General features: G+C 39.9%; 2 protein-coding genes across 21 annotated transcripts in view; both read left to right on the top strand.

Moving 5' to 3' along the window:
- The window catches only part of LOC127640787 (cadherin-1-like), an 87,948-nt gene extending 67,500 nt beyond the window's left edge, over positions 1–20,448 (top strand). For 13 of the 20 annotated variants that reach the window (XM_052124710.1, XM_052124671.1, XM_052124642.1 and 10 more), the window contains 9 exons: positions 13,382–13,510; positions 13,640–13,825; positions 13,991–14,235; positions 15,978–16,120; positions 16,198–16,422; positions 16,509–16,730; positions 19,003–19,133; positions 19,349–19,492; positions 19,581–20,448. In XM_052124710.1, coding sequence (XP_051980670.1) covers positions 13,382–13,510; positions 13,640–13,825; positions 13,991–14,235; positions 15,978–16,120; positions 16,198–16,422; positions 16,509–16,730; positions 19,003–19,133; positions 19,349–19,492; positions 19,581–19,784 — 1,629 coding nt within the window. In that variant the 3' untranslated portion in view covers positions 19,785–20,448. Of the gene's footprint in view, positions 1–12,588; positions 12,690–12,862; positions 13,011–13,127; positions 13,301–13,381; positions 13,511–13,639; positions 13,826–13,990; positions 14,236–15,977; positions 16,121–16,197; positions 16,423–16,508; positions 16,731–19,002; positions 19,134–19,348; positions 19,493–19,580 lie in introns of all 20 variants that reach the window. The other 7 variants (XM_052124359.1, XM_052124281.1, XM_052124511.1 and 4 more) reach the window with 2 other exon arrangements.
- Positions 1–25,799, top strand: part of LOC127642770 (uncharacterized) — a 371,536-nt gene that overhangs the window by 22,170 nt on the left and 323,567 nt on the right. The window lies entirely within an intron of this gene.

Genomic DNA, 25,799 nt, shown 5'->3' with positions numbered 1-25,799 from the left:
ATTTTTTGGAGATTTGGGCTTTTTTACATTTCCTTCAGGATTCGTAGATCAGGACAAACTTGGGATTTTACTTAAATTATTATATTTCATAGATCACCATCGTTGTTATTAAAAAAAGATCCAATTGCCCCAGAGCTGTAATTGGTTGATTTGATCATTTATGAAGGAATCGCACAGACTTCGATTGGAAACTGCTGTTTATAATTTCCAGAAGTAATTTCGTATTTTAATTTTGAGATTGTTTGATCTTTAAAAAGGATATGCGAAGAAAAATGAACTACTTCTAAAATCTGTCTTTATTTTGAATGCAGTAAGAAACTTGTTCAATCTAAATCGGCTGTTCGCATTTTGAATATGTTAAATATGCTGTATCCGCTAAAAACATCCAATGCGAGGGAAAACTGAAGAACTGGAAAACAAATACAGGCTTCCGATATGAATCGTGGAACACTTCCGCATTCAGGAAAATGCTGGATACAAAAATCAAGACGTGTGAAGACATTGTGAAGATGTAGTACACGGTTTAGTTATGAGAAGTCAGTCTGGGAACAGTATGCAGGCCTTGGTCACATTCTAGCCAGAGCGTATAATGTTTTCTCCTACAATATTTGTCCTCTGGGCTTATCTATAGCCACAGATAAGCAGACTCCCAACAAACGATTAACAAAATATTCACTGACTTCGTTCCCAGATGGTCAGATACATTTCAAGCCTCTTAATTCACTCATTTGTGCAGTGGAAAGACACTCAAACTGTAGCTTAAATTATTTTTTAAATGAAATTAATTAACAGGCCTTTGCACTCACCAGATAACTACAATGTGAAATAGCAATGTCTGGTTAAACTTCTCTCTAGGGGGACGGAATATCTATGGGGCTAGAACATCATATGATGGCCAACGCCTATGCGTTATTTAAAATGTGTTATTATGATGGACATAAAGTTGTATTTAAATGCAAAGTTCATGCAAAAATGAAAATAAAAAGAATTATTTACTCACCGTCATGTATAATCATCTAGAGCCAAACAGTTTCAGCTTTAATGTAATTCACCACAACATCTGCAAGTAATTTGTTTGGAAATTTGTATATTGCCTCAATGCTTAGTCAATGACATGTCCTCAATATTTTGTCCGGGTCTCTCAAGATATTCAAAAATACTGTAAAGATGCAATTCACACAAAACACACCTCTACAATGAAGAACATGTTTTCAATTTTTTTGATCAAATTATTGTTTAAAAAAAAGTGGGATAATCGTTCGTAAGACAAAAAACGAACCTTTAATTGAAGTAAAACAATCGAAACTCTCATTATTAAATAAATATTTTTCTCCAAAACACATTGGCCATAATTATTGGCACCCTTGTATTCAAACCTTGTAATGCTTAATGAGGGTGGAGAACACCTGGCAAGGGATCTGAGACCATTCCTTTTCTGCATATCATGGCACCATTTTGTGGTCCGTTCTGCATAAAGTGGCGGCTCATTTTAGCTTATCTCGGCTCGTTTTGCGGCCGACCCACCGGCCAGCTCGGTTCTCCCGATGGCCAGTTCGCTCCTGATCGGTCCCAAAGTACGTCAGCCCACCGAGAAAATGCCCTGGATGCCAGATTACCAATCCAGTCCTATCTGAGACCCTTCCTCCATACAGAATCTTTCCCGATCCTTCATATTCATGTTGGTCGACTCTCCTCTTCAGTTCACCCCACAAATTGTCTATGGGGTTCAGGTCAGGGGACTGGGATGGCCATGGCAGAATCTTGATTTTGTGGTCAGTGAACCATTTTTGTGTTGTTTTTGATGTTTGTTTTGGATCATTGTCCTGCTGGAAGTTCCAACCAGGGCCCATTTTAAGTTTTCTGGAAAAGGAGGTATATGATGAGTCCATGATGCCATGTATCCAAACAAGATGTCCAAGATTTCTGGCAGAAAAACAGCCCAACAGCCACACAACATTCAAGTTCCAGCAACACATTTAACCGTGGGCATTGGGTACTTCTTCATCTCTATGTGCGCCAAACCCAAGAAGCTCTATTCTTTTTCTTTAAACCCTCCCAAACACCTTGTGGGGATGTAGATGATGTCTGATTGTAGTTTTGAAGACTTTCTGACCCCAAGACCCAATTAATTTCTGCAGTTCTCCAGCTGTGATCCTTGGAGATTGTTTGGCCACTTGAACCATCCTCCTCACTGTGCGTGGAGACAAAATAGACACACGTGCTCTTTCAGGCTGATTCTTAAGCTCTCCGGTTGATTGGCACATTTTAATTATTGTCCTGATGGTGGAAATGTGTATTTTCAATGCTTTGGCTATTTTCTTATAGCCACTTCCCATTTTGTGAAGCTCAACAACCGTTTGCCGCACATCAGGACAATATTCTTTAGTCTATAAGAACAATAAGAGGACGTCATGGCTGAACGATTTCATGTTCCTAGTCACCCAGGTACACAACATAAAATATAAACAATGCCGATTTTTTTTCACAGCCTTCTTCGCTCATATTTACCAAGGGTGCCAATATTTTTGACCGCAACTGTTCATTTCTACGAATTTGACACGTTTTAAAATAGATTTTTAAAAAGATTTCTAATTTCATCACCTCATACAAACATATTTGTCAATGACCCGTATGCCAGCTAACGTTTTGCACCATTAAACAATGCTCTATTTGCTAAAATATTGGCTTCAGTTATATTATATTATATTATATTGTAAAAATATAGTATAATTGTCACATTCAGTGGTTCTTGACTGGTGTTACAGAGCTGAGTGGTCCCTATAGACCATGTTGTCATCACAAAGTAATTTTGCTATCAGACTAACGCTCTTGGAACTACAAAGACACATGTTAGAAATACACGTCAAAGCCAACTTGAACGGGAGCAAGGTCAGAAGATAGCAAGTTCAACGTCTCCCAGTTTCTCCGAGGATGAATTATACAATGTGTTCCTTTGTAAGGGTTCATGTATACTAAATGTCAGCTGGAGCACGTTCATATTTTAGAGTTCTGCGAGAAGAATCAAATGCTCACAGCCAGAATACAGATTAGTGTCATACTGTAACTACCACAAGTCAAATCATGAAAAACAGATCATGAACGTTCATTCTGGCAAAACAGGTTAATGAAATGAACATTCAAATAGGTTTAGGGTTTGAGGGGGCATCGTTTGTTCTCGTTTTACTGGAAGTTTGTCATGTTTTTGTCATGTTCCCATGGCTGTCCTGATTTCAGTTTAAATTATCTGAATATATTTTAATTAGGCACTTTTGAATTAAGAAATATGCTATAGTCAATAATATAATACAAAGCAAGCATTATTGGCCTTGTGTGGGTAGGTTATTCTTGCAGAAACTAGTCTGATGACTCTTGGGAAATCATTGTATCATTATCTATAATTAACCAATTAGGGTCACAAGAAATACAAGTCTAGTGAGTAATCTAACATGGAATATGTGCAATAGCATTGACTAAAAGCTAGGCTATTTTTTTCCTGATTAATAAATTCACATGAAAATGGTCATGGGACACACATATATTAGCTGACTGCACTGTATGTATCGGCCACACATAAGAGATGTTTACAGTACATGTTGAATCATTTCAGAAACGCACGTGAGCCTCAGTATTATCCTTAAATAAGGCTCATTGACTGCTACTTTAGAATGTTTGTTTATTATTTAGTAGGCCTATACATTGACCTTTTATACTGTTTTATTCTGTACAATATTTATATTCTGTTACTTTATGTTGTAGTTACATTTACATAACATTTATGCATTTGGCAGACGCTTTTATCGAAAAGTGACTTACAGTGCACTTATTACAGGGGCAACCTGCAGTTAAGCGTCTTGCTCAAGGACACAATGGCGGTGGCCGTGGGGATCGAACCAGCAACCTTCTGATTACCAGTTATGTACTTTATCCACTACGCCATCACCACTACGTATTTGTTAAAATTAATGTGTTATTTAGGTTTATGCGTTAACTTTACAAAACTAGTTGTGTACATCCACCAGTTGATTAATCATTAATTTCAATGTGTGAATTCCAATCGAAGGTGATCAACTCACTACAAAGCTCTTATGGCACTTTTCCACTGCACGTTATGGTTCGACTCGACTCGACTCTGCTCGCTTTACTTTTCTGACCTTGCTTTTCCACTGCAGTTTAGTGCCCCTCAACGTGGGTGTGATTATAGGCTGAATGTCATAGTTGCGCATGACATCATCTTAAACACGACACAAACTGACCAAAACAATAACACGACCGCTAGCTGTTAGCTACTAGCTCATTGTGCTGCATAAAGCAGTTGTTGCATGGTGATTTCACACAAGTGTAACCGTTAAATTTCCTTGATGGTTCTGGTTTTTACTTTCCCTACACTGTTGGTAGGTCCAGTGGTAGCTGTGTGCGGCCAACAGCTGAGACACCTCCTGAAAGACTTTTTCGTTTTGCGTCGTTTCGTTCGTCGCTAACGAGAGGAACGTCTGCACCTCGTTTATTGACCTCAGTGTGGTTTTGAGCACAGCCATTTCTTTTTACAATTCGAACGTTACGTGAACAAATGATCCTGCTATCACTGCTAACTTTAAAACTAGCGGGTTGATGTCCCGTCTCTCAAATCCAGTGATGCTGGTAGTGACGATTCTTTGACCAATCAGTGATCTGCAGGATTTTTGATGTCACATTTATTATTGGCTCGGCTCGCTTGGAACCTCGACCGAGGTGGTACTAAAAAAATACCAGGTACCAGGTGCTATCCACAGTGGAAAACCCCCCACTCGAGCAGAGTCGAGTTGTACCGTGCAGTGCAAAAGCCCCATTAATGTGGGCTCTCTAAAGAGAGCATGGCACTATAGTTTGAATGTACCCTTCACCAAATGTCTTGTAAAAGGGGCCCTTTGTGAAAAATAAGCTTTCTTACTTTTGTTTAGAATGACTCATCGAGTAGCGTCCCCTTCCCGAAGTGCCCTTCAAGGGCACATAAATGCCATTTGGAAAACGGATCACAACAACAGCAGAATTCCTCAGTCGGGGGGGAACTTTCAGTGTCCAGGCATGAATTGCGTTCAGTGTGAAGTCTAGCAACATGAGTGAACATGCCCAAATAGTCTTTAAATTAGTGGAGTTGAAATAGGCTCTTTAATGCTAAGATGCTTGTCCAGGCAGTTTGCCCACCGCCTTTTACGTTCTGACAGAATATTTTTTTACATTTATTTTACCCGTTGTTCAATTATCCGGGGGACTTTTGAATAATGAAGGGCCCGTTCACACCAAGCACGGATTTTAAAAAGACAGACGGTGGCTGTCTCGAGACGCACTTTTAAACATTGAAATTATTTTTTAACTTGACGTTTGAAATAAACGAGACGTGGCACTACTGTCAAACATCAAGTGCATGTTTACTCTACAAAAGTAATTAATTACTAACTACTAATTACATCTTCTACAGTGTAATGAGATTACTGTACTAATTACTCTGTCTAAAAAGTAATTGCATGGGGGCGAGCGAGTATAGATGCTGACTATCACACCTGGAGTCGCAAGTTAGAATCCAGGGTGTGCTGAGTGACTCCAGCCAGGTCTCCTAAGCAACCCAATTGGCCCTGTTGCTAGGGAGGGTAGAGTCACATGGGGTAACCTCCTCGTGGTCGTGATTAGTGGTTCTCGCTCTCAATGGGGTGTGTGGTAAGTTGAGCGTGGATCGCGGAGAGTAGCATGAGTCTCCACATGCTGTGAGTCTCCACGGTGTCATGCACAACGAGTCACGGGATAAGATGCGCGGATTGACGTCTCAGAAGCGGAGGCAACTGAGACTTGTCCTGCGCCACCCGGATTAAGGCGAGTAACTGCGCCACCAAGAGGACCTACTAAGTAGTGAATATTGGGCATTCCAAATTGGGAGAAATGGGGATAATTTAATTTTTTTTATTTTAAGTAATTGTAATAATACTTATTAAAAATTACTTTCTAAAACTCTGATCTTAAATCTTATCAGCCTCGACCAGATGAAAAACGCAAGGATAGACATGAAACTGTCCTTTTTAATTATTTCAAATAAATCATATAAAATTAAATAAATGATTCATGAACTGGCCAAAGAATTTAAGGGGGCAGCGTTATATCAGAAAACATACATGTTAACATTAGATGTTACATTTAGATTTTAAATTCACTTTTGTTTTATATAGAATTGTTCTGTAGTCTATACAGTATTTAACACAATTACATCAGAAGTAATGTAATTAAACTACTGAAAAATTAAGAGTAATCCATTACTTTACTTTTTTTTCAATGCAAAATGTATTGAATTAGACCCAACACTGTTGTTTTACCGCGAATACTTTCGGTGTTTGAATGACCCTGAAACTTAGCCACCTGAGTTTGTAGGCGTGGTTTAAAGGACATTCAAGACCATACATGGAGATGGTAATTACCGGATGGGTGACGTCACCTGTCTATCAGTTCCGACCATTCCGATGCTACCTGCTGAAGATCATTTCCTCATTTGCAGCCATTGAGAGACGTTTAGAGAAGAACCGCTACGAGAGACTTCATACATCAAGGGAATAAAACGCTGAAGGACCTTCCAGACGTTCACAATCTCGAATGGGGATTATAAGGATGGTCCGGTTGGGAGTTGTTGTTTTGCTCTGTCAGGTAAGATTTTAAAGTGGCGCTTATAAAAAATAAAAAGTAAAAATATACATTGAAATATACATTGGAAAAGTATAAATCAATGTTATTTTTTAATTAGGTATTTTCCTGCGGAATTGCGGAGTCGCCGCCATGTACACCTGGATTTGATTCAGAGTTGGTTTTTAAAGTGCACAGAGAGCATCTTCACAGAGGGAAACGACTAGGAAGAGGTATTCTGTTGTCACAAATCCCTTTGAATATAATGCACATAAACCGAAAGTTGGGGCGTCTTCCAAACTGCATATATGCGCCCTTGAAGGGCACTTCATATAGGGGGCGTCACTCTAAGAGTCGTTCCACACTAAAGTAAGAACGTTGATTATTCCAGTGAAGGCTGCATTTAAACTGTGACGTCATGCTCCCTTCAGAGTGTCCACATCAAGAGGTCTGTCTTTCGTAGTGAGTAGGGCATAGGGATGATCACTTTCGATTGGGATACGCCCTTGTTTTCTTATTCAGTTTGAAACATCTTTAAACCACGCATTTGGACCGGAAGTATAGCCATTCAAACTGATTTGTTCCTCGTTTTCTTCGTGTTAGACCAACTTTCTGATTGTTTTTAGTATTATTTTGTGTTAATAGTGTACCTTGAATCTTTTGATAAGCACAGATGCGTTAAGACCTATCTATTTAAAGATTTAGACTTGTTTTGTGTTGCATATATTTGTATTGTATTGCAAGATATGGTGCATTGATTATTTATTTTGAGTTGCTCAGGATAAGCTGTTGTTTTATGTAACTTGGGAGGATCTATATGAAAACCACATATTTTAGAGCTCTTATTTGGGACATTCTGAGTTTCCAAAATATTGACATTTTCAATTCAGTTCAGTTTTGGCCCATAAAAGCTGAGGGTAAACATTTTAACATCTTGACAATATTTTAATTCATAAAATACAGCGTGATTGTTGTTTTTACTTTGTTTCAGAAATTTAAGTTTCAGTTATTAACTACTTATTTCGTGTAGCTTTATCCACACTTATTGCAAACAAAGTGAGTAAAAAACTAAATAAACCCATAAATAACTAAATGTCATAGAAATGGTGTACCAGCTGAAGGCGACAGTGTATGTGTAATATATATATTACACATATACGCACACACACAAAAAATAGTGTTAATTTTTAATTTATATAGCGCCTGTCCAGAGCTCAAGGACGCTTCACGATAAAGAACAGTAGCATAACAATCATGTGGACAGTCGCCCGGTCCAGAACAAAATCAAATGCAGTTGCATGCATCAGCTCGTGCAATCAATTAGACATATCAGTCCAGTACAAAAGAACACATAACATCATGTAGGTCGTATAGAAAGTGTAAGCAGTGGCCCATTCAGAATACAGATAAGCATACAAATACAATGAGCAGTACATGAAGCAGATGCGTATTATGACTGATAATATTGGGAGAACAAATATGTTTTAAGCTGAGATTTGAATTCGGAGATGGAGATGGAGATAGAGGTGGTAGTTCGGAGAGCCGGGGGGGATTCCATAGCTTAGGTGCCACAACAGGGAAAGACCTGCCACCCATTGAAGAAAGGCCGAATCTAGAAACAAATTTGCACCCAGAAGATCGGAGTGAGCGAATAGGAATATAGTGAGAACGTAAACCAGAAAGGTAAGAGGGAGCTAGACCGTGGAGTGACTTAAATGACACTGACAACATAGTCAACCCATTTTTATTTAATCTAGGTTTTAGAATGATGCCTTTTTTTAATGGGGTCCATTGACTGTTTAAAGTCTTTTTCATTGCTGAAAAGTCAAGAGACGTGTCTATCACCATATTTAGATAAAGACCCATGTCAGAGTTTGTGGATTTACATCAAAGTCTTTTTAAATATCATGCTTGGTTGAGCTTCTGCGGGTGTTGCGACATGCTAATGTATGATTCAGATGGATGATGTCAGCCATTAAGCTCACATTGTGAGATTCTGTGTGTGGGAGACGTGACGTGTGACCAAGAGAGCTAAAACAGTTTGTACTTCCTTAAGAGCGAAGGCTAATATTAGGATTGTTTTCCTTCTGTTTGCGCATTTGCTTCAAACATGTACGTACATCAGCTTGTAGTGTAGCAAGTTTTTGCAAGTTGTCAATTTTCAGGCTGTCAGGTGCTTTCCATGAAGAGTGATGCCAAATGGAGATTACTGTATGTACATTGTTTTCGATTTAAGCCGCTCCTACATCAGTCATATTATATTAGCTATTTTCCTCCAATTTATCAAAGCTGATCCTTATTTGTATGAGTAACATGCAATTTTGGCTTCATCAAGACAAGAAAAATGCAGAATTTCACTGATTAATCATTTTGAAGCAACTTCTATGTTTTAAACTTCCATCTTGGTGTACATTTGCATTGAAAAAAGTAAAGTAATGGATTACTACAAGATGTAGGAAGCGTCCTGCTCAGTGTCCCACTAATAGTCGCTTATAGTAATCCATTACTTTACTTTTTTCAATGCAAAATGTATTGAATTACACCCATCACTGTTGTTTACACAGGACAACATTAGAAAAATACCGCAAACCCTTTCTGTGTGAACCTGAGTTTGTAGGCGTGGTTTAAAGGACATTCAAGGCCATATATGGAGATGGTAATTACCGGATGGGTGACGTCACCTGGCTGTCAGTTCCGACCATTCCGATGCTACCTGCTGAAGATCATTTTCCTCATTTGCAGCCATTGAGAGACGTCTAGAGAAGAACCGCTACGAGAGACTTCATACATCAAGGGAATAAAACGCTGAAGGGCCTTCCAGACGTTCACAATCTCGAATGGGGATTTGAGTTGTGGGGCTGACTGGTCTAACCACTTCTTTCAACACCACTAATGGAGGGCAGCTCTATGGCCATTTCAATACATCTGCCTATGGGAATAGAGTGCTTTGTTTTGAGCGAAATTATGCTCAAGGATTGGCAGCAAATGGTTTACTTCTGAAATGTTTTATTTAGTAAAACTTTTAAAAAGTGCCTACAAAGTGCTTTACAGGCGATAAGATAAGAAATGTGATGATAAAATGCAATGGGGTGGTAAGAATTGGCGTATAAAGGCGTTTTCACACTAAAGGCGACGCGATTATGAGGGGCGAATCGCAGACGAATGGACCATGCACATAGAAAGCGACTCGAATGCCATTATCCCATTCACACCTTTAAAATAGGTGTCAATTTTAAATGACAAGCAATTTTACCCTGGTACGGTAGGTGGCTCAACGCACCTTTCAGCTGGTCTGCCATCCGTCTATGACAGATGAGAAGCACTACTTTACAAGCAGATAAAGGAAAACCGATTTCTCTTCAAGCTGCAGAAGTGAAGAGTTTGTTGAGTCGCTCAATGAGAAATAAAACATTTGAGAACTTCACAAACTCTTGGTTCACCTGCTGGACAAGTTGACTAGCAGTATTATCATGTGTACACCATCTGAGGGGTGATTAGAAAGATTAGAAGTGTAAAAAAAAATTATATTAACAGTTAAAACATGTTATCACTTGAGATAAGAGTGATTTATATGCCACTGCCATGCATGTATGTTAATTACATTGTTACTGCATAATGCACATTTAATGACTATAGTAACAGATGCTGTCAATTTGACTGCATTTATATTCTCAAAGTCTATGTAATGAAAGGAATACAACACCTCACCCAACAAAACCATCTTCAGTCTGACCCATTATTTGATACTTGCCAATGACAGCTGTTAACGACTATTAACAATTGCGCAGAAATAACGATTTGAGGAGACCCTACCACATTATTGGTATTAAGGCATTTGATGCAAATGAAACGCATGTCTTCGGGATTTCATCAGGAGTTCCTTCATTGTTTAATGTCGGTGGTCAAAACGACCTTCTGTGCTTTAGCGCCACATGTTCTGCTTGTTTTATACCTGCAGCAGCTCCTTATGATTCACAGCTCAAATTTTATTGGTCTGGGCCTAAAAAATTAGACTCAGTCACCATAAAAAAAAAAAAGCTTTGCTTGGTCGATGCATGATTTGGCACGAAATGTTCATGTGAAGGGCTCGTCAGGAATCCATTGTTTCCATAAAAAAAATATTAAGTGGGGCGAAGGTACGCATTTGGTGTGAAAAGGCCTTAAGAGTGGCTGGAAGTCCATAAATGGTAAATGTTCTGCACTTTTTTTGTGCCTTTTTAAAACTTCGCAGTATTCAAAGGGCTTTACACACACCAATGATGGCAGAGCTGCCACGCAAGATGCTAGCCTGCCATTGGGAGCAACTTAGGGTTCAGTGTCTTGCCCAAGGATACTTCGGATTGTCGAAATGGAGTTGTGTGGGCCGAGAATCGAACCACCAACCCAGCGATTAGATTAGACAACTCTCTGATCCACAGCCGCCCCATAATAAATCATGCGGATCAGCTGTACCAAAAGCAAAACAAAAACTTGAAAATCACTAAATGAATTTTGAAATGCTTGAAATATCACAAATGGGATGCTCTGAGTACAACTTTGTAATCTATAGTATGAATCTGTTCTTTCTGGCCTAACTCTGTGCACATTAAATCTGTTTCTGACAGTACATTTCAATACCTGCGATGGAAGGACAAGAACACCCTTTCAGTCTGTTGACAAGCGGTTTGATGTGAACATGGACGGAACTGTAACACTGAAGAGACCAGTTACTCTTCACGAAGGCCACGAGGTGTTTCCTGTGCACGCTTGGGACTCCAGTGGCAATAAACATACAGCTTTTGTCAGAGTTGAGCGTGCACATAATCATGAGGAGCATCATATGGACACAGAGGTGAACACCACTCCACAGGTACACAAGTTAATTCAGGGAACTGCTGAGTAACACAACACAGGCCTGTCCTCTTCTGGGCATTTCAGACATTACATTGTGTATTTGCTTGTGGGTGGGGTTTGGAATTAAGAACCTGTTCTCATTTAGGTTCCGTAAAAGAGTAAAAAAAAATGGAATCTTTTTATTTGTTCAATTCCGTTGATTGTTTTTGAACTTCAGCACCATATTAAAATACTCTGACAGTTTCCTGCGGCACTACTAAATCAAAATAAATTGTTCTAGTTAAGTTGTGAGGGACTGAGTGCAGTAAAATCAGACTAATTTCTCTATTGCGCACCACAAACATAAGGGGAAACCAGTGTGTAATTAAAGAAATAGACAAATATATAGTTCACCCCAGAATTAAAATGCTATCATTTCATTATCCTGGTGTTGTTTCAAAACCATGTTGGTTTTAAAGTACTCCATGTGACTTGTGGACCAAATTTAAAGTATTTTTAAGCCATATGGTATCTTTGTTCGACGAACAAACCAAAATGTAAGTTATTTGCGAAGCATTTTGCCCCTTAACTGTTAACTGGAGAAATTTTTACCACTGAATCGAGTCAGTAAAATCAAGTCGAGATGGTTCTAAAAATACAGTTTCGTAAACGGATGCTGAAAAAGTAGCATTGGTTACGTGAGGAAATCGGATGAAAATCAATCATCTCATGTTTACCTCTACAGATAGTGCGTAGTGTTTGATTGATGTTTGTCACTTTAAGTTTTTAACTGTGTTTAAATTAAAGCAGAAGAAATCATTTAAACTTTTGTTTTCCAGATGGAATCTCCCTCCGATCTTCCGGTCCTGAAATTTCCAAAGTCCTCATCTGGGTTAAAGAGGAGAAAGAGAGCTTGGGTTATTCCTCCATTTAATGAACCTGAGAACAGTAAAGGTCCTTTCCCAGAAAGGCTGGTCCAGGTGAGTGAGAATATTGAAGTGACTGTTGAAAATTATATATGGAAATGGACAAGTGGGCCGATCTGTAATTGATTTTGTTCTGTCATTTCTGTCTGTATTTAGATAAAGACAGACTTTGCAAAGGAAACTCGGATGGTGTACAGTATCACAGGTGAAGGGGCCGATCTGGACCCTAAAGGGCTTTTCACCATTGAAAAATTTACAGGGAATCTCTTTGTGACTCAGCCACTGGACCGAGAACAAAAAGCTTCTTACCGTGTAAGTTGATTTGATTTAATTTTGCTCTTTCTTATTTTAGTATTTCATTATTGGATTCTAAATGTCTAATCATGAATTTCTTAAATTCTTGAAAGCTGCCATCTTCTAAATAGTTAAATGTCACCGGACATATTTGTCTCTTAACATGCCCGTCTTTCATCCCATGTCTTCAGCTCGTAGCTCATGCTGTTGCAGCTGAAGATTCGAATGTCAAAGAGACTCCCATGGAAATAATTGTCAATGTGATTGACCAAAATGATAACAACCCTGTGTTTACTCAAAATCCTTTCAGCGGACATGTTCCTGAAGCTGCTAAGAAAGGTAAGCGAGTGGTGTAGTTTCTCTCAAATGAAATTATTCTTGACCAACTTTTTAGTTTGATGCGATTTATCACTTTAGCTTATACCAACTAAACCATTTCGTCATCTCTCTCTGAAGATTATGAGTTTATGAAGGTCACTGCCACTGATGCCGATGAGCCCGATAATGATAATTCTGATGTCAGATACAGCATTATCAGCCAGGATCCACCATTACCAAACCCAAACATGTTTGATATCAACTCTGTAACTGGAGGGATCCGTGTGATTGGAACAGGCCTGGATAGAGAGGTTAGAAATTACATCTGATGACTAGATTAAAAAAATGATTGTAATGAAGGCAAACTCACCGTAAATCCTCTTTCCTTTTAGAAATATTCCAGATATACTTTGGTCATTCGAGCTGCTGACATGGCTGGTGAAGGTCGTTCAACCACTGGCACAGCTGTTATTACAGTGACTGACAGCAATGATAACGCACCTCAGTTCGAGTACACCACGGTAACGCACATAACTTGCATATATTTGTCTGGATATTCATTCAAACTAAGCAGATTCAGCGTTCTTTTATTTATACTATTACATCAATTTATAGTATATACTGAACTGTGTTAAATTGTTTGTTTTTAGTACACGGCATCTGTCCCAGAGAATAAAGTGGGTGCTGTAGTGGCCAAGATGTCAGTGACTGATGATGATGAACCTGGATCAGCTGCCTGGTCTACCAAGTATCGGATTGTTGACGGTGACAAAAATGGTTTTTTCAATGTCAGTACTGGACCCAGCCAGCTAGAGGGCATCATCACCACTGCAAAGGTACTGAACTTTAGTCATAAGTTTGACAAGGCAATTGAGCTGTGATGTAATTTGTAGGTCAAAATTATCTTAATTCTCTTCTGACTTTTAGGTCTCAAATCTGATGAGCAGAGTATGGTGAAATACCTAAACAAAAGCCCTTTTTTTTTTTCTCTCTCCATTTAGCCACTGGACTTTGAGAAGACCAAACAATACATTCTGTCAGTGATTGTTGAGAACGATGAGCCATTTGTTGGCTCTTTGCCCACTTCCACTGCCACAGTCACCGTGAATGTAGAAGATGTGAACGAGCCTCCAGTGTTTATTCCAAATGAGAAAGTCATTTTCAAACCTGAAGATCTTCCAGTTGACAGTGAATTGGTTACATATACAGCCACTGATCCAGACACTGGAAAATCACAGAAAATAACGTAAGAACGGTTGCTGCTTTTTTTAAATATGCTGTTCATACTAGTCCTGTGCAGTACAGACAAAAACATAATATCGGCTGTTTCTCAAAGTGCGTTCTCATGTGTTATGTGCTCGTGGCCTCTTTTAACATCAACCGACGCTGAAGTTAAATTCCAACACTCATGAACGCAATTACCAAGAATGCATTTTGGCAGATTTCCCAAAGGTGTTCTTGATCTGGCTGAATATCAAGAATGCATCGTAGGGTTACTTGTGGGCAAGAACCCATTTGAATCCCAGAAGTCAGAGTGGCACTAGAGTTTCACACCGTAAGCACACGAGTCTCACAAGTCATTCACCATCAACATTTGTTGGGCATGATTTTAATAAAGTAATAACGACAGTCCTGCAAAACCTCACTGGTGTGACGTTAAAGGAATATTCCGGGTTTAATGCAAGAATTGCGAGAATTGATGGCATATTGTTGATTTACCAAAAATGTATTATTTAAACTCGGTCCTCCTTTTAAAAGGCTGTCTCTGTTTATGTTTAAAGTTAATTTAGATCATTAAACCTTTTTGAACTGTTCGGCCGGTTCCCACCTCCTCCTTGCCAGTCATTAAACTGTTACACACTATAATCCGCGGCCACGTGCGTCTCTCAAACTGGCGTCTCTGGCTCCCCTTTATCTCGCTCTCTGGCTGATCAGCTGATTCAGCGCCAGCCGTGCAGCCTCACGGCTCAGCCATGCCGCCCTCCTCGTCACAATCCTCCCCTACCTGATTCAGGCCGGGGCGCCACTGGACTGCTCCGTCAGCCAGTGATTTACACCGCCTCCTGGGAACCTGGGGGAGGGGAGAGGGAAAGGGTGAGCGAGAGACACAGAGAAAGAGAGAAAAAATTGCCCACTGGTTCACGGACACTCTGTTGCCCGGTCCTCAACCGCTCTTCCGCCCTCTAGCGATGATCGCTCGCTCCGTGCCCTGGTGGACGGAACCGCTCCTCCCCTTCTCGGAGGATGACAGCAGTTCCTCCGACTCTTGATGGGCGACAGCGACCCCTATCCCTAGGCAGGTGGCTGCTCCCCTGACGGATGGCAGTGGCGAGCACTCCATGACAGCGCATCCCTCCTTCCTGGGATTCTGCACCACTGTAACAGTATAAGGATGGGCAAGGAGGAGGCGGGAACCAGCTGAACAGTCAACATAAATGTTTAATGATATAAATTAACTTAAAACAACATAAAACATATATGAACACAGACATGCAGCGTGGCCACGTGCGTCTCTCTCAAACTGGCGTTTCGGCTCCCCTTTATATCGCTCTCGTGCTCATGACCTGATTCAGCGTCGGCCGTGCAGCCTCATGGCCCAGCCACATCCTCCTCCTCATCACATAGGGATATTTGCAATCCAATTTTTTAGGACACTTCAGCATGTGGAGTCATGTGGGCCGGGGTTCGAACCACCAACCCTGCGATTAGTGGCCGACCCTTTCTACCACCTGAGCCGCAGCCGACCCGCTCTACCACCTGAACCACAGCCACACCAATCGTATCGTGATCGTATCGACAAAATATTTTTGTTGTACAAAATGAATTTAAATCTCTGTCCAAGTATACACAAGATTTATATATTACCTTTTAAAGGAAACCTCAAACTCTGGTGTACTTTCAGGCAGACTTTGTCAAGCCAACATCAAAGTTTGTCTCAATGAGCTTTCCTTTTCACCTGTATAAACCTTTATATTTTTGTCTTCACAGGTATAAAATTGCCAATGATCCCGCAGGATGGCTTAATGTAAATCAAGAGACTGGGGTGATCAAAGTCAGGAGCCCTATGGACAGAGAGTCTAACTTTGTCAAAGATGACAAATACAGAGCTATCATTTTGGCTATAGATAATGGTAATTCGTGCTTCTTTTTCATGAAAGATGTCTTACTAGTGTAGCCTTTTCTAATAAGTTTGTGCTTTTATATGCAGATGAATTTCCAGCAACTGGCACAGCAACGCTGATCATTACATTGGAGGATGTAAATGACAATGCTCCTTCTATTAATGAAGGGTCCATCAAAACTTGCAATCGTGACCCGGTACCTGTGCTTCTCTCGATCACCGACAAAGATGCATATCCAAATTCTGCTCCTTTTAGCGTTGAAACCCAAGGAGACACAAGTAAAAATTGGACTGCCGTGATGAATGGCACTGGTAAGGATTTAATAATGTATTGTTTGGCTTTGAGAATGTCTTTTAATAGTCAGTGTATTCTAACTATTATAATGTGCCCATTGTAGCAACAGGCATTGAGCTAAGACTCAGTACTCCGTTGGAACCGGGTCAATACAATGTGACCCTGAGGGTTTATGATCAACAGAGGCTGTACCAGGACCACTTCGTTCAAGCATCTGTGTGTGACTGCACAGGACAAGACATCCACTGCAGTGACGTGGTGAAAAATGCATTGGTGCCACTGTCTGGAGTTCTTGGAATCCTGGCAGCCATCTTGGTTCTGCTGTGTATGTAATTTCATTCATGCATTTAAATTGACTAAAGATACTCGTTTTGATTTAATTGTTTTATATAGTTATATATATTTTTTTCTTTGCATGTGAAATTAGTAATGATGCTTGAGTGGGGTTTGCAGATTTCCTTTTGGGTCCGCTATACTTCTTGCTGTGCCATCCTTTAATAACAGTACAAATTGCATTTTTTTTTTTTTTTTTTGCAATTTGTTTTATCGATTTTAGTCTGATTTCTGCACTTCTAAACTAAATGTGTAGCTTGGATAGAAACCTGACTATTGGGGATCCTTTTGTAAGGTACTGCAGAGTTGTAGGTTCATCTTACTCTTATGATTAGCAACTGGAATAATGGATATCTTCTTCTGGGGTTTTGAAAAAAGGTTGTTTGATATGTTTAAGCACCTCTCCTTGAAATAGAATAGAATAATAGCCTTTATTTTGGTCACACATTATAAATACATCTTTGCATATATACAGTGAAATGTATTAGTTTTCACATATCCCAGCTAAGGTGAGGTCAGAGTGCAGGGTGAGCCATGATACAGCGCCCCTGGAGCAGATGGGGTCAAGGGCCTTGCTCAGGGGCCCAACAGTGGTGTCTTGGTGGTGCTGGGGCTTGAGCCCCGACGGTTCTGGTCAGTAACCCAGAGCCTTAACCGCTGAGCCACCGCTGCCCCAAAAGAAAACAAGTGTAGACGTTTGTAGTTATAGGGGCATCCAAAGCAAGGAAAATTTTACTAGTAGTGGACCAGTAATCTATGCAAGCAAAGACGGATACGTTGTTTTGTTACACGTAAATACGATGCAAATTAAATACCTGCGCTTTTTACGTATGATAGAAATGTTTGTACTGGGCAGGAATTTTGAGTTCTGGAAGTTAGCAGTTTATTTGCTTTTAAGTCTTTGACCAAAAAGATCAAGGACAATCCTATTTTCCATGATATCACCCTAATCCCACCCAAAAGTGAAAATGTTACCATTTACCTCATCACTCACCCTCATGCTTTCCCAGATGTGTGTGACTTTCTTTCTTCTGCAGAACTCAAATGAAGATTTTGAGAAGGATATTTCAGCTCTGAAGGTCCATACAATGCAGGTGAATGTTGACCAAAAGTTGGAAGCTCCAAAAAGCACATAAATGCAGCATAAAAGTAATCCATATGACTCCCGTGGTTTAATCCATGTGTTCTGAAGTGATCCAATTGATTTTGGAATGCGAACAGACCAAAGTATAACTCTTTTCACTATAAATCTTGACAGCTGTCACCTTGGTGCTCATTATTTCAAGCTCTATTACACTTCCCATAGCGCCATCTAGCGCTCTGCCCATGTGTCACAAACTAAGATGTATAATCAAGCTTGAAATCCTGATCATGCCTTGACACTGCCTTGGCAAAATGTACAGTGAAAATGAAATGACATTTAGGACTGTTCTCACCCAAAATTGATCGGATTTCTTCAGAAGACATGGGATAAATCACTGGAGTCTTCTGGATTACTTTGAAGCTCCAAAAAGCACACAAAGGTAGCATACAATTTCAGTTTTTGAACAGTTTAAAAGTTCTCGAATATTTTCTTAAGAGTAAAAAGGCTTTGACATTGTCTAATACAAGCTGAAAATAAAAACGGCATAAAACACAAAACGGCCAAACAGTTTTTTTTTTTAATTTTTGGTGTAAAATCACATTTTTACTTCAACGGCCCCTTATGACTTCTGACTCAACATGATGGAACGTGTCATGTTTGGGGGGGGGGCGCGAAACGGTAAATTCATCAAGCATCTTTTTTAGATAATTAGAACAATCTTAAGAAAAGTTTTTCCGGGAATACAAAATATTTGTAGCTTTTTTTTTTTTATGTATTTTTTCTTCTTAAGTTAGAAATTAAGAAGAAAATGGTACTTCGGAATCCGGCCATTCACTTGCATTGTTTGTGTAATGGGAGCCAGCTGGTGCACTAGCGACTGACACTAGAAGCTGTAGCCTTTAGCCTCCTTGTTAGCCACCCGCCTCCCACACCAGAGACGCTCTGTCAGAGTCCCGTTCGGAGCGGGGTGACCGGGGCCGGTTGCATACAGAGCTGAGATATTCTTCTAAAAATCTTCATTTGTGTTCTGCAGAAGAAAGTTATACATATCATGATGGCATGAGGGGGTGAGTAAATGATGAGCGAATTTATTTTTGGGTGAACTATCCCTATAATCCAAATATTGTTCATTAATGAATTCCTCAAGTTCGTTGTAACTGTTATTTTCCTTCCACCGCAGTGCTGCTTGTTCTACTTCTCATGTTCCTGAGGTGGAAAAGGGGTAGTAAGGAAGAGCCACTCATCCCTGAAGATGATTTAAGAGACAACATCTACTATTATGATGAGGAAGGCGGTGGAGAAGATGATCGGGTTAGTTTGACCGTTTTTTTTGGTTGCTGATTTCAAGTATTTCAAGATTGATTCTGAGACAAAGTAGTGAACTAATCACAACCCGCTTTTTACTGTTGAAGATCTTCAATAAGAGACATCTCTCTGATTGCGTAACGACAGACTATTGTACTGTGTAGTAGTTTGTTTCCTCTTTGTGGTTCTTTTGGTTCATATCAAACACTGTTTCTACACAGGATTATGATTTGAGTGTGCTGCATCGAGGCCTTGATAACAAACCCAATGTGTTCAGAAACGATGAGGCTCCCACCTTCTTGCCCGCACCTCAATATAGGCCTCGACCTGCCAACCCTGAGGAGATTGGCACGTTCATTGATGACGTAAGCAGATAGATCTTGTTTTAAGAAGGGAAAAGGTCTTGTTCTAAGGAGTCAAAATACTAAACGTGACTGTTTTTCTGCACCGTAGAATCTAAACGCCGCAGATAACGACCCCACTGCACCCCCCTATGACTCACTGCTGGTGTTTGACTATGAAGGAGGAGGCTCGGAGGCCAGTTCTCTCAGCTCCCTCCACTCTTCTAGCTCCGGAGCGGACCAAGACTACGACTTCCTCAATGATTGGGGCCCACGCTTCAAGAAGCTAGCAGATATGTACGGAGGAGAGGATTAAGACATCTTCATGAGATTTGGTTTTATTTACTCTGCTTGTTTTTCTCCCGGTGCAAAAGGGCACATGGATGATTTAAATATGGGACAATTTTTATACAAGTTGCACTTCATGGTCTGGTTTACATGTTGTTTAAAGTTGGAACTGGATTAGTAGCACTTTTCGCCCATCTCCAACTTCAAGGAAAGGCTTGTAGACCTCCATGAGTGTTTCCTTTTCCTTTGAGCAATCTTGGCAGGAGCTTGGCTGATTTATTTTTTTTCCCTCTTGAAAGAGATTTTACTTTAAGAATGCTCTAGTATGGGAAAGGCGCTGTACAACGGCTCAAGGTGCTTGTCTTAAACTTTAAGCTGTTTACCCAATGTTGGTTTTGTAAAATGAACTAACTTTTTGTTACCTTTCACCACTTTGGCATTGGAGGATAATGCAAAGCATGAATGATACTGTAATTTTTGTTTTTTTTGGAGATAAGCACTGATGTGAGCAGTTGTCAACAACTTATTTTTCTCTTTATGATATTTGCAGGCATCTGTTTTTGTACTTTTTCTGAATTGCAAGAATGTTAATGACTATGTATGTTTTTCATTCTTTATATACAAGTTAAATTCTTGTTTAGGCATTAAGTTTGACACAGTTCATATTTTATTAAACAATTTACTTATCTTTTTATTTTTTCTGAATGTGTTTTTTTTTCGCCTCCAACCTAAGGCATTTACATTTACATTTATGCATTTGGCAGATGCTGTTATCCAAAGGGACTTACAGTGCACTTATTACAGGGACAATCCCCCCGGAGCAACCTGGAGTTAAGTGCCTTGCTCAAGGACACAATGGTGGTGACTGTGGGGCTCGAACCAGGAACCTTCTGATTACCAGTTATGTGCTTTAGCCCACTACACCACCACCACTTTTAACCCTAAATTAAGATGACCGCAACCATTTGCATGATCAAAGGTCTATAGTGGCCCTGTTTACACCTAGTATTGAAATGTGAGCCTATGATAAATGTTCAGTTGAGCCAGATAACGTTTACAATTGGGATTAACACACCTCAAAGACGTGTCTTGAGAAAACAAGCAGTTGAATTTCGTGAAGCGGGTCAATTTGTTCATAAAGGGATAGTTCACCCAAAAATGAAAATTCTCTCATTATTTGCTCTCCCTCATGAAATCCCAGGTGTGCATGACTTTCTTTCTTCTTATGAACACATTTGAAGAAAATATAGGTCCTTAAAATGCAAGTGAATGGAGATTACTCTTGAAGTCCAACAAATCACAGGCAGTCAGTATACACTTACATTTATGCATTTGGCAGACGCTTTTTTTTTTTATTTTTTTTTTTATCCAAAGCGACTTACAGAGCACTTATTACAAGGACAATCCCCCCGGAGCAACCTGGAGTTAAGTGCCTTGCTCAAGGACACAATGGTGGTGGCTGTGGGGATCGAACCAGCAACCTTCTGATTATCAGATTACCAGTTATGTGCTTAGACCACTACACCACCATTAATATCTTCTTAAGTGTCATGATCACATTTGGTGTGAAAAAGATAAATATTTAAGTATTTTTTTAACTCTAAATCATGTTTCCATCAGCAGTGGTATGGGTGTGTGATGTAATCGCATTGGTATTTGAAAGCGAGAACTGGGGCACGTGCGACACAGCCAGAACAGCAGTGCTGTTTACAAGTGAGGAGGAGGAACACTGTACAGTAGCTTAGTTGGTTTTGGTTTTGGTTTTCTTTACTCACAATGGTGCGTTTGTGTGTGTAATGTGAGATTACATCTGTATCCATGGCAACACGCATAGTCACACGAGAGACCTGTTGGATTATAGATAGAAAGTGGATATTTGTAGTTATAGGGGCATCCAAAGCAAGGAAAATTTTACTAGTAATTTTTTCAAATCCATCATAAAAGAGTTGTAAACCATGTTCCAAAGCAATCAGCTCTGAGGTGAATCACATTCCAAACCTTGATTTGATGCAAAGAAGTGTTTTTGGACAACATGGCAAAGGTACAAGACTGTGTACGACTTTCATAATGGGCACAAACTACAATCCCAGGAATCATTGTAAATGATGTAATCACGTTGAAAACAATGGCGATATGAAAAACTATTGATTTTGGGATGTCCACATTTTTTGTGGTGTGTGTGTATGTGTGTATAACATTGTATAACACTGTTTAAAACTATTTAAAGATAATTTTCCAAAGATAAAAAAATGTGAATGACTTTACAGATCTTTATTGTAAAGTGTTTAAACACTGATTTCCATGCTTGTTCAATGATCCTTAAACAATTAATGAACAAGCACCTGTGGAGCGGTCATTAAGACACTAACAGCTTACAGACGGTTGGCAATTGAGTTCACAATTATAAAAACTTAGGACACTAAAGAGACCTTTCTACTGACTCTGAAAAACACCAAAAGAAAGACGCCCAGGGTCCCTGCTCATCTGTGTGAACGTGCCTTAGGCATGCTGCATGGAGGCATGAGGACTGCAGATGTGGCCAGGGCAATAAATTGCAATGTCCGTACTATGAGATGCCTAAGACAGCACTACAGGGAGACAGGAAGGACAGCTGATCGTCCTTGCAGTGGCAGACCACATGTAACAACACCTGCACAGGATCGGTACATCTGAATATCACACCTGCGGGACAGGTACAGGATGGCAACAACAACTGGCCAAGTTACACCAGGAATGCACAATCCCGTCCATCAGTGCTCAGACTGTCTGCAATAGGCTGAGAGAGGCTGGACTGAGGGCTTGTAGGCCTGTTGTAAGGCAGGTCCTTACCAGACATCACCGGCAACAACGTCGCCAATGGGCACAGGCAAGACAGGACTGGCAAGAAGTGCTCTTCACTGATGAGTCGTGGTTTTGTCTCACCAGGGGTGATGGTCGGACTCATGTTTATCGTTGAAGGAATGAGCGTTACACCGAGGCCTGTACTCTGGAGCGGGAGCGATTTGGAGGTGGAGGGTCCATCATGGTCTGGGGTGGTGTGTCACAGCATCATCAGACTGAGCTTGATGTCACTGCAGGCAATCTCAACGCTGTGCGTTACAGCGAAGACATCCTCCTTCCTCATGTGGTACCCTTCCTGCAGGCTCATCCTGACCCTCCAGCATGACAATGCCACCAGCCATACTGCTCATTCTGTGCGTGGTCAGGGTTCTGCCATGGCCAGCAAAGAGCCCAGATCTGGAGGTCCGGCTCTGTCGTCATTGGTGTGTGAATGGGTGAATGAGTCACAGTGTAAAGCGCTTTGAAAACTGTTAAGGTTAAAAAAGCGCTGTATAAGTGCAGACCATTTACCATTAAATAAACTGCCTCATTAAATATTCGTAAGCCGAAACTTTCAAGAGCTGGAAATGCTTAAAATGCAGAACACAGAAATTTCTCTCTTCTATCGTTTGTTTTCAGAAGACTTAAAAGGAATAGATGAAATTGTCATTTTTATATTCACCCTCTGTCTAAACCCGTATCACAGAGTCTCTTCATGAAACGAGGGAAACTGAACAGCTTTTGTATGTATATTTATATATACACAGTTAGGGACTTTGTCCGTTAAGCAGGGCCATGGCCAGGAATTCTGGGTCCTCTGACTCCATATTGCATTGGGCCCCGAACCTATTAAAAAATACAATTACAAATTTGTTGTAGGCCCCCCTGGACCTTTGGGCCCCTAGAATCGTTCCCAACTTTCACCCCACTAGCTACGGCCCTGCCGTTAAGTACCATAAAGCACCAAGGTTTGGAATGATGTGTAACGTGAGTAAATAATGACAGAATTGCCATTTTTGTGGATTTTTCTTCTTTGAACACACCCAGAGATTTACGTCGCTTCATGGAAGCTATTAAAAGAAGTCACATAGCCAACAATATAACGTTAACCCCGGGTTTACAAATAGTGAAATCTCGAAACATGACAGGAATAATTACTGGCCAAGTTTGAACATGTGAAGCATGAAACAATATAACTGTTGGATTTTGTTCATGCGGGTTTCCAAATTTGAGCTAAAACTCGCAGGAGAAAAGACATCTAAATTATAATGTGATTAGGCTGCATTAGGGGCACACTAGGTGGCGACTGTGAATAGACTAAAGATTTCCATCCCCGTTACACATTTCTTTGATATCTTTAATGCACAGATTTCAAAATAATTATAAAATATTTTAAAGCAATTCACGTTCTAATTCATCAGCCTCTATATGACCTTTATTTTCAACCGGTCCACAATCTGTTTTATTTAACCCTCAGTTAATCGCCGTTTTCGTGTCCTGGATATATGTAGGCCCTGTTAGCCATTATTTTCTTTCGCCAATTAGTATGATTTTATAAGCTACTTAGAGAGGTGCATTTCACTTTATATAAGTCCATATATATTAGGCCAATGCAAAGTATATTTGATCCAAGGAAACAGGATGTGCATATATGCATCAGAAGAAAAGATGTTGTTATTCATATGGTAGGATGCACTTGATAAAATAAAATACATGAGAAAAATAGGGAATAGTGTTTTTTTAAATTCTGTAATTATGTTCAAATGTTATCTGACTCTACTCTCAGTGCTTTTGGATCAAGCATTATTCTGCAACAAAAATACCTGCACATTTTCCACACATTCACATCGAACACATCAAAGGGAATTTGCTCATTTAGGCTCTATACACATTGGAATGTGCATTTACACTGTATATATATATAAAAAGACATGCTTTCATATTTTAACTTTGTTAAATTCTTTGTTGTTCTTTTTAATGAACTCTATATCTGCATTGTGCACTTTTTGTACTGATAGAATACAAATTGTTACCTTTTGTTTTATGCATGTCATATATATACTGCATATATAGAATATTTTCACAATAAATTATTCTATATAAATAGAAGAAAAGAAAAAATTAAGAGACCACTGCAAAATGGTTTCTCTGGATTTATTATTTATAGGTGTGTGTTTGAGTAAAATTGAAAAAAAAAATTTATTCTATGAAGTACTGATAACATTTCTCCCAAATTCCAAATCAAATATTGTCATTTAGAGCATTTATTTGCAGAAAATGACAATAAAAATATGCAGTGTTTTCAGACCTCCAATAATGCAAATAATATCAACCAGAAATCAATATTTGGTCTCTACCAGTCTTTCACATTGCTGTTGGGTGACATTATGCCACTCCTGGCACAACAGTTCAAGCAGCTCGGCTTTGTTTGATGGCTTGTGGCCATCCATCTTCCTCTTGATCACATTCCAGATGTTTTCACTGGGGTTCAGGTCTGGAGATTGGGCTGGCCATGACAGGGTCTTGATCCGGTGGTCCTCCATCCACAATCAGGGAACATTGTCAGAGCAGAAGGAAGCAAGTTTTCTTCATGCTTTACCAGTCTTGAAGCAGCTCGGTTTTGTTTGATGGCTTGTGGTCATCCATCTTCCTCTTGATCACATTCCAGAGGTTTTCAATGGGGTTCAGGTCTGGAGATTGGGCTGGCCATGACAGAGTCTTGATCCGGTGGTCCTCCATCCACACCTTGATTGACCCGCTGTGTGGTATGGAGCATTGTCTTGCTCTAAATAACAATCCTCAGAGTTGGTGAACATTGTCAGAGCAGAAGGAATCAAGTTTTCTTCCAGGATAACCTTGTGTGTGGCTTGAGTCATGCATCCTTTACAAAGACGAATCTGCCCGATTCCAGCCTTGCTGAAGCACCCCCAGATCATCAAATTTCACAGTGGGTGTGAGACACTGTGGCTTGAAGGCCTCTCCAGATCTCCGTCTAACCTTTAGACGACCAGATGGAGAATCGGTGATGATGAAAATAACTTTTTTCAAATAGTGATGGTTCATAATGATCACTATAACACTATAATGTGTGATCAGTTGAATGCCACTGTGGTGAATTAAAGTACCAATTTCCTTCTGAAACAGCAAAATCTGTACATTATTCCAAACTTTTGGCCGCCAGTATAAACACACACACACACACACACACACACACACACACACA

This window comes from Xyrauchen texanus, chromosome 1 (assembly GCF_025860055.1).
Source record: "Xyrauchen texanus isolate HMW12.3.18 chromosome 1, RBS_HiC_50CHRs, whole genome shotgun sequence".
Classification (NCBI taxonomy): Eukaryota; Metazoa; Chordata; class Actinopteri; order Cypriniformes; family Catostomidae; genus Xyrauchen; species Xyrauchen texanus.
The sequence above is the reverse complement of the archived record's forward strand: the minus strand, read 5'-3'. Positions and strand labels throughout refer to the sequence as shown.